At 38.9% G+C, this 10,094-nt stretch overlaps 1 protein-coding gene across 1 annotated transcript in view; it reads left to right on the plus strand.

The window, feature by feature from the left end:
* The first annotated feature begins 4,487 nt into the window (after positions 1-4,487).
* The window catches only part of nlk2 (nemo-like kinase, type 2), an 81,639-nt gene continuing 76,032 nt past the window's right edge, over positions 4,488-10,094 (plus strand). Inside the window, exon 1 of the mRNA XM_016478828.1 lies at positions 4,488-6,191. Coding sequence (XP_016334314.1) covers positions 5,770-6,191 — 422 coding nt within the window. The 5' untranslated portion in view covers positions 4,488-5,769. The remainder of the gene's footprint in view (positions 6,192-10,094) is intronic.

Below are 10,094 nucleotides of genomic sequence, written 5' to 3' on the forward strand. Positions count from 1 at the left end.
CCATCTGTTTTCTGCTCCACTTACATACTATGGTCTGCCTGGAGTTATTCAGCACTACATTCCTGCAGCTTCCCTTCCACAGTGCCCCAAGCAGTACCCACTGTCAATGCCAGGGCCTAATTAGGACACCGAATCTCTGTGCAGATCCCCACGTCTAGGTTATCCTCGACCATTCAGTAAATTCTTGTAGCAAGAGAATAACGCTATATCATTTTCCACTATTAGATTTATGTGGGTAAAAGCTTAGACATTGTGGGATATGGTCAAGAGTGCTATCATGTTTTTCCTTTGTATCCTTCATTCTTTCAACAGGATGTGAACTGAATCTCGCTATGTGTCTGAGTAGCTGGTCAAACTGAATGAACAATGAAAAATGCATGTAATTGAATTATTGATCATGCGTGGTGTAGAAAATTATGGCCTGTATTGATGATATCCTCAGCCACATTTTGCTCTCTTGTGATACTGTTTATTTTAGTCAATATGTCAAACCTTGCACTTAGTAACAAAACGTTTTAGCCCTTAAAAAAATAATGTGAACATTTTGAGAAATATGTTTGAAATTATGTATTAAGCAGAATAGAGGATTCGTGCAGCCAAAAATATGCCTATTGAAGTATTTCTACAATGGCATCGGAAAACTTTTGCATCCATGCCAGTAGGTGTCAGTATAAAATCTAAGACCTCGGTTGTATTGGCCAGCAAAACAGCTGAATTTAGATCTCTACAATCCTTTTATTAATAGTATATAAATACAGAGCATGCATCTTTAAAATCTTTTTTTTTTTTGTTTTGACAGAATTCACAAAAATATAAAAAAAATAGAATACAATAAAAATAGCTTTATCTTTTCTGGACGATGCTGTGTTCTGCATTGTACTTGCAAAGACACACTCATGTGTACTTGAGGAAGACATTTTCTTGGCATGAACAAACATCAAACAGATATCTTATGCATACAAAATGTCCAAAATAAGTTGTGTTGCCTGATAATCTCATCAAAACCCATGGACACAAAACCTTGCGTTTTGCATACCACTTCATGTCAGTTTAATGCATTTAAACATGGTGCATAAATAATGAGGTTTATTTAAACCACAGTAAAAAAATGTTTTTAAATAAATTAAAATCATAAAACCCACTATGCACACATACGTCTGTTAAGAAGTGTACCATTTAAAAGCAAATTCAAAATGATTTTCATCATTTTTTTAGATGAAAATACATATCTGTGGTCTCAAAACATTTCCAATACAATAAAAGCACATATTGTTTAATCTTTGAAATCACTCCCTAAATAATCACACATATTGCAATGACTCAGAATTCATATTTGGTTGAGACCCCAACAGTGAGATTCAAATTTAAGCTATTCTTGAATTTCACAGCATCCTATATGGACACTGGGTAATAACACTCCTGCTGCTGTGACAAAACGTTTCTTATCTCCCTTCTTCATTACGTCATTAATAACCTGCCAGCCTAAAAGTTATTTCAGGCTGAGATGCGTTCACCTCCATGTGTTTGTCTTGGTCTCCAAGATCATAGTCTTTGCTGTAGAAGCTTAATAAGGCAACGCTGGACATGTCCCATTCATCAATGTACCCAATAACTGATTTGACATGATGTTAGTATAACAGCATGCAGCCTAAGAAACTGCTGTATCTTCATCTATACAGTAATAATCAGCAGGGTTCCTCTATATCTTCTTTAATTCAGTTAATCAGCGCTCAGATGCTGTGCTCTCAACTCTCAACCCTAAAATTCAATCTAGTGGTTAAAGGGATAGTTCAAACAAAAATGACAATTTTGTCAACATTTACCTACCGTCATGTTGTTTCAAACCTGTATGACTTACTTTATTCTGTGGAGCACAAAAGAAGTGATTTTGAAAAGTGTTGGAAACTAAACAGTTTCCGTTCCCATTGGCCCCCATATGGATAAAAAATACAATGGAAAACAATGGGAATTGAAACTGTGTGGTTACCACCATTCTTCAAAATCTCTTCTTTTGTATTCAACAGAATACAATGTGTGGACTATACCTGCGTTATGGAAAACCACCTTTAGTTTCTGCCAGCATATAATTGTTGCAGTATTACAAAATGTCCTTGATTGTCCTGCTGCTCTATGTGTTTGCATTGGCAATAATGTCTCATTTTGAAGAGATACTAATAAAATATATATAATAATAGTTTAATTGTTTCGTTTCTATCTTGCAGTGTTAATTAATTAACACAAATATGTCTTACTGTGAAGCTTTCAGGGTCATGGATCAATTGTTGAACAGACAGTGATCAATTAATTCATGCATAATGTGACTAAGAATGAACAAAATCTCTGGAAGTTTCCGTGTGCCATATGCTGCCTGATGAAAAGATGAAGCTCTGAGAAAGATGAGACAAGATGCAGAATACAGGCATCATCATAATTGACTGTAATTTAAAATGTGCATTAATAATATCCAACAGCTTCGTTAATTTTGAACAACTCGTGAAAAACTGCTTTCATGAAAAGCAACATTTTTAGGATTCTAACCAGACCAATAGAACGTAGTCAGGGTGGCACTGGCACCATATTTAATTTTTGACATGAATGAAAATGAGGCTGTGAGGGATATAGAAGTACAGTGCGTTCAGTGGATTGTACTGAATGTTCAGCTGACAAAATGTCTTTCTGAAAAAAAAAATAAAAAATAAAACTCCATAAAACAGTTTTAACCGATTTTAATCCAGATTCATTAGACTCATTTTCATACATGTTATATTCAATATGATGTCTAACCTGACTAAGGTCTATACCAAATGGGAACGCAGTGATTTATTTACATAGATTACATTTGTGTGAAAGTGCAAATTCAGCACGGTAATTTGAACTGAAATTCATTGTAGATGATGCCTTGTCATTATTGATTAAGACACTGCAGCTGCTGCATTTTAAGACCGAACAATGTCCAAATTAGTGGGGCCTGATTTAATCCAGGGAATGTCTTTTTTATTTTTTTGAGGGACAGTTAGCACCCTCTCTCCGGTAGGCCTGCACTTAAAGGAGGGCACCAGTTTATTTTGGACCCGGACATGAGATTAATTATTCTGTTCAAAATATTTCCAGTGGTTAATCAGATACAGCAGTCACTCTTTCTGGAAGATTTTGCAGCTGATCACTTTGCTTTAGTTTTAGCCTTTAATGCCCTGGTGGTTAAATTCCAGGAAACTACAACAACATAGCAGCATCATACTGCAACACTGGTTTGCCAAAAAATGTGAAAAGGTCATTAAAAGCAAATTAAACGAGGTCTATAACCTCATTCCGCCACCATGATATCAAATAATTGCTGAAAATTAATCAAAGATTCTGAGTCTCAGTGGACTCAGTGGAGTTAATGCTTAAACAGTGCTTTAAGTTATATCACGAATAAACACGTCACCTGCATGCTTCAGTACACTGCCAGTGCTGTGAGAGTCAGCTGAGATGAAGCATTTATCCTTAAGCAAACACATAAGAGTTGAGGTCAAAGGTGTGGAATGCACAGCTGTACACTTTAAACTGCTCAAGTCAACTTGATTAAGTTTTCCAGCCTCGTAAACAAGTCCACTCTAAAAAAAAAAGAACGAAAATATGCATGTAAAATGTACACATAAGCTGAATTATTCAATTATGTTACGTAATATTTTAATTATAGGATGCCCGGGGCTAGTTGTCACACTTTTTTACTCCAGTGAATAATTCTCAGAATGTCAGTTGATGTGTAGGCACATACCTAAACATTGATGCTGCAAAATAAAAAATAATAAATTAATAAATAAAAAGTTAAGACGTGTTGAATAGTGGAGCATGTTGTCATAATGGGAACACTGGGAATACTGGTAATAATGGTACAGTAACTTAACATGACACAGCAAATATTTAAAAGGTAATATACAAAAACATAATAGTTATATATATTTGGCCAACTTAAATTTAATTGAATAAGTTAAAACATTGTAGACACATGACATCTTCACTTGACTTGACATTTATCAAAAAATAAAATAAAATGAACAACAAAACTTTAGTGTCACTAAACATTACTACAGATCCAACTTAATGGTAAGAAATTGATTCCAAGATAAAGTATCCTACAAAAAAAAAAAAAAAAGATTTTACAAGAAATTTCTGACTCATTGTGAACAAATTATTACATTCCCATATAGAGTTAAAAATTAAACTTTACTTTATCTTTCAAAGTAAAACGTATTTTTATGCAGCTTTTATGCAAACTATAAACTTTGTAGACTGGAAAATATATTTCTATAATATATATTGTATAATATTTGACCGTCCTTGTTACTGTGCATTTTCCTTTGATTTGAAAAACGATTTGACAGCGAATCATGGCTCTCCTTTCAGACAAGGGTCTCACTTCAATGGCAGGTGCTAATTGGATGGCATGTCTCGCGTAATAGCTCTGGGTAAGTGGAGCCCTTCGCTCTCCATTTCGGCTCAAAGCCTCCGTAGACTCTCGCTATCTTTTACAGTATCGTGTAGCCGTAATGGCGCTAGCTTCCACATGCAACAAGGGCCTGTTTATTATGGCTGGAGCTCCGTCTCTTCCTCTCGCTCGCTGATTGGCTGTGCTACTTCAGAAGCGAAACGCGATTGGTTTAGAGACCTGTCAATCGGACTAGCAATAGACGGGTACCCAAGACGGCAGGGTTGCGCGTGTCTTCCCAGGTCCTGGCAGCAGCATCCGGCGAGGAGGTGAGGACGCTGGCCGCCTGTTTTATGACTGCAAGGAACACTGGATGTTTTTATTTTGAATTCTTCTTCACTGGATATACATGCCCACGATTTTGAGCGCGAGAAAGCGACACGCCGGTGAACGAGCACATCGTTATCGATGGGGAAAATAAGTTGAAGGCTTCGGAAGAATGTTTTCCTTGTTCCAGGAAAACGGATTGCTCTGTTGAGCAGCGTGATGGGTGTTTCGAGGGGATTTTGACATTTGGAGAGGGTCTGGGGCTATCCATCTACAGCTTCGGGCTGGGGCGCAAATGAAAACGGCAACAGAGCGCCATACTGCAAAACAAGCTTCCCGGATCGATACAGTGTAGCAGTCTTTTCGCACGGGAGAATTGCGCGTTTTAATGTAAATGTAAACAAGCTGGCGAGCAAGTACCAAATCAGCAACGGTGGCCTGATTGAGATCCACGTAACTTCTGCAAACTGCATGCAGCCCTGGCGGTGGAAACAGGGCTGGATGAGCCCAAAATGGCAAATATGAAGAAATCTAAAAGATGAATGTTGCATTTCCGCCGTAAGTTGTACTATTCACCTAATTTCCATTTCCATACAAGCCCGAGTTTCGAGCGAAGCAAGGTGCTCCTCATGCCTCCAACATGAGGGAGATTTAAGGCCGTGCGGAATTGATTTAGCCTATTATGGGGGGAGCGCATTATTTTGATTCGATCCCTCTCTCCTTTTTTACCTTTCGTTTGTTTACCCTCCGCGAGAGGTTTCTTGGATGTCCGAGATTGTCATTTTGCTAGTCTGGAACGTATAACGCGAAAGATCCTCCGAAGTAGGTCAGATCAAAGCTGGAGAGTTGTTAGTATGACACCTTTTCACACTCATCTTTATGTATGGCGGACATTTATGCTTTGATTTGACCCGTCGTTTGGCTCGATGACAGCCAAATGAGAGTTTGACATCTTGGCAGCCTCCCTCTCCATCTCGTTCGCCTCTTTGTTTTGTTTTTCCCCCTCTCATTTCGGGCTGTTGAGTGAGTGAATGGCTCTGTGCGGAACGACGGCTTCCAATGCCGCGAAAATGATGGCTGCGTACAACGGCGGCACCGCGGCAGTGGCAGCGCATCACCCGCACCATCACCACCAGCTGCCCCATCTCCCGCCACCCGCCCACCTCCACCACCATCACCACCCGGGCCAGCATCACCTCCAGCACCCCGGCTCGGTTGCCGCGGCGGCGGTGATGCTGAACCCGAGCCAGCAGCAGCCGTACTTCCCCTCGCCCGCTCCTGGACAAGCTCCGGGGCCGGCGGCCGCTGCAGCCCCAGCGCAAGTTCAAGCCGCCGCCGCGGCCGCTGTGAAGGCGCATCATCACCACCACCACCAACACTCGCATCACTTACAACAACAGCTGGATATAGAGCCGGACAGACCGATCGGATACGGAGCTTTCGGTGTGGTTTGGTAAGCGTTTAAGTACCATTCTAACAACTTCTGCAAGTGAATGTTCGAAATGAGCACGCGACTTTGAATTTGACTCTAAAAGTGAACGCAGTAATTTTTATGTAAATTGAAAAGTTTTACAAATAAAGACACTTTTGGGAAGCATCATTAAAATGATGTACACTCTCATGAGAGGAAGTCTCAGAATTTTCTAGACAAAAAAAGCTGTTATTCCACACAGCTGGTCTCCCCCTCATGGGTGCCGCCATGTTAATGTCACATGACCAACTGGGGCATGCAGTTGACTACCACAAATAACGACAATATTAATGTTTACTCAACCTCGTGTCTTGAACAAAATAACTATTTTACAAGATCGCTATTTGAGCGATGTGGTTCATACGGAAACTTGTAGGTTTCTAGAAGAAAAAAACAAAACATAAGCATGATAATCCACCCCAACCCCACCTCTGATTATGTAAAAATGTACAAATTAGTTTATATGAATTAAACATAAAATAGTTACAAATTGCCATGAGAGTGTTGGTTTACTTTAAAAAGTGCTTTAATAGAATAAACATTAAAGTACCAACAGCAAAGAACTGATGGCATGGATCAACGTGTTTACGATCCGTCAAACAAAATAAGTGGACAAATAGCGTATAAACAGACAGTTGCCCATTGCAACAAGGAAGAACAAGCTAAACCTAAACCAAAACTTAGTGAGTGCACCTTTAAAGTGTTTCACCTGTCAGGCTTGTTGGGAAGGAGAGGTACTGTATTTTTAGATTTCTGTGTGACAGTTCAAGGGGAATGAGGAACAGCTTTTGGCAAAGAATTTAAGATGTACACTAAGGGAACATCGCTGTGCTTAAGGGATAAGCCTAAAATAACAATTTAATACTTAAATGCTCAAGATTTAGTTCATGTCAGTTTGAGTGTCTTGAGAATAGTTCCTAACCCAGGTGTTACCAATAGATATTGAACATTTGGTTGAGTGTGTGGTTGAATCTTATATATTTATATATAATGCAGTTACATTGTCAAATTAGGGCTGGACGATATGGCCAAAATTTATATCACGATATATTTCTTAAAATGCCTAGTGAATAACTTTGATATATCCGGTTGGTTGCTTATTAAAACGTTTCTTTCAGCCTCAACAAAACAAGTTCACAAGGATACATTTCCAGTGGTGTACAATTCAGACCAAAGATGAAAAGTTGAGTAAAATGGGTAATGCTTGAAGGAAGGAGAAGAGTGCATGTTCTCAGAATGAGTTTGTAACTCAGAGGAAATGCAATATCCTTTTAAGCACACACCCTCCTGTCTTGTAGAAGTTTCAGTCATGGCTTCTGTTCAGAGGTTAATTTCTTGGGAGAGCAATGTATTAGACGCAATGGACTTAGCAATAAATTAACAAAATGAAATGGACAGTTTTCATTCTCTGACATGTTAGTTCTGTTAGTACTTATTCTAGCATATAGGCTCTGTGTGTGTTTATACACAAAGGAATCACCTGTAACTGGCGTGTACAGAGGGGCCACAAAACTAGGGGAGCTTTCACCAACAGCCACCCTGCCTACCTCCACCCATGTAATCTTAGCCTGACCTTTCCTCGAAATCGCTTCCTGTTGCTCATTGTCTGCTTTTAATCTGCACTGTTGCCTGCTGGTATACATACAGGTGCATCTCAGTAAATTAGAATGTCGTGGAAAAGTTCATTTATTTCAGTAATTCAACTCAAATTATGAAACTCGTGTATTAAATAAATTCAATGCACACAGACTGAAGTAGTTTAAGTCTTTGGTTCTTTTAATTGTGATGATTTTGGCTCACATTTAACAAAAACTCACCAATTCACTATCTCAACAAATTAGAATACTTCATAAGACCAATAAAAAAAACATTTTTAGTGAATTGTTGGCCTTCTGGAAAGTATGTTCATTTACTGTACATGTACTCAATACTTGGTAGGGGCTCCTTTTGCTTTAATTACTGCCTCAATTCCAGCTTCTTTGGCAATGAATGTTTGTGGCTTACCCTCCTTGTGAAGGGTGTCAATGATTGTCTTCTGGACAACTGTCAGATCAGCAGTCTTCCCCATGATTGTGTAGCCTCGTGAACCAAACTGAGAGACCATTTTGAAGGCTCAGGAAACCTTTGCAGGTGTTTTGAGTTGATTAGCTGATTGGCATGTCACCATATTGTAATTTGTTGAGATAGTGAATTGGTGGGTTTTTGTTAAATGTGAGCCAAAATCATCACAATTAAAAGAACCAAAGACTTAAACTACTTCAGTCTGTGTGCATTGAATTTATTTAATACACGAGTTTCACAATTTGAGTTGAATTACTGAAATAAATGAACTTTTCCACGACATTCTAATTTATTGAGATGCACCTGTATTTATAGCTGTCCTCCAGAGGCACGACCATAGAGGAATAATCATATAGGGTTTATACCCTCTGAAAGGGGGATGAGCAGAACCATGGTTAATTAAAGAGAGTTCACCAAAAAAATTACAATTCTGGTTTCATGTTTACTGTACCTCATATTGATCCAAACCTGTATGACTTTCTTTCTTCTTTGGAATACAAAACAAGATATTTGGACAAAATGTGCTGGCTACTCTTTTCCATCTTATTGCAATGAATGGGGACTGGAGCTGTCATGCTTCAGAAAATACTCAAAAGCATGACTTTCAGTGCATAATGGCTTAACTTTCAGTATGTGTCACACAAAGTTATTGTTTGGTTTGAGAATACTTAAAATAAAGTAATATATGACATATGGTCATATTTATACTTTATGGTGTTTTTGCACACTTTTTGGAACAGCAACAAGTAGTATCGTTCAAAACATTTAAATATTGATAACGATACCTTGACTTCGCTACCGGTTCCTGAACAATACTTTTTTCGATACCAATTGTATAAAATCCATTTTAACAAGATTACATGACACATTACCTCAAAAAAAACTTTGGTTTTATTTTTTCAGCTTGTTGATGTGTTGACAAGTGTTTTTTGCTAGTTTCAGCCCGACGCAGTTATCATTTTCACGTCCTGCGCCACGTTGTTTAAATAGCAAATGCATTTGTGCCCATGGGCGTGCTGGTCTGAAAAGAGGTGTGTTCAGGCGCATTGTTGGCGCTTTGCTATTTTGAGGCAACTGAAATAGACTGCACCTTTGACCGACTGAAACCTGGCTACCTGCGACTATAGAGACAGAGCGACACGCGTCATAATCTGAAAACCATGATCACTGGGGGGGGGGGACAATCCAACGCTCTCCATTGACTTTCTATTGCGGGAAGCTGCCTCCTTGTCATTTCTGACTTATAACAAAAAACAGAGCAATGCCTAAAAGCTGCTATGTGACAAGGTGTAAACAAGCTAAAAAAACCCAGAACTAAGTTTTTATAAGCTGTCGACCCAAAAAAACGAGCGTTTAGGACACAAAAGTAGAGCGCAACGTGTCATATTACTCCGAGAACTGCACCCACTGGAGGGAAACATAATCGGCGGCAAGACCATTCATTATTTTTAACCATGTCAAAGGATTATTTCACCACCCTATGTGAATCTGAGAGGAGGAGATATATTAAGAAACTACATTTTATTGGTCTATATCAGTGCCCCTTTTCCTAACCTTCCTTTTAGCCGCTTTTCCACTGTAATTACCTGGAACAATTTGTCCCAGAAACTTTTTTCCCCCCAGACCTGTTGCTGTCTGCGTTTCCATCGCGGTCTAAGTACCGTGAAGCAGTGGTTCTCAAACTTTTTACAGCAGCGTACCCCCTGGGGCATTTAACATTCTTCTGTGTACCCCCTCTCTTCCACTCTTAGACCGCAGTCACACCTTTTCTATTAAAGGACAATATTTGCCCCCTTAAATTGATTTACAGGTGCATTTTTTACC

This window comes from Sinocyclocheilus anshuiensis, unplaced genomic scaffold (genome assembly GCF_001515605.1).
Source record: "Sinocyclocheilus anshuiensis isolate Anshui unplaced genomic scaffold, SAMN03320099.WGS_v1.1 scaffold1170, whole genome shotgun sequence".
Taxonomy (NCBI): domain Eukaryota; kingdom Metazoa; phylum Chordata; class Actinopteri; order Cypriniformes; family Cyprinidae; genus Sinocyclocheilus; species Sinocyclocheilus anshuiensis.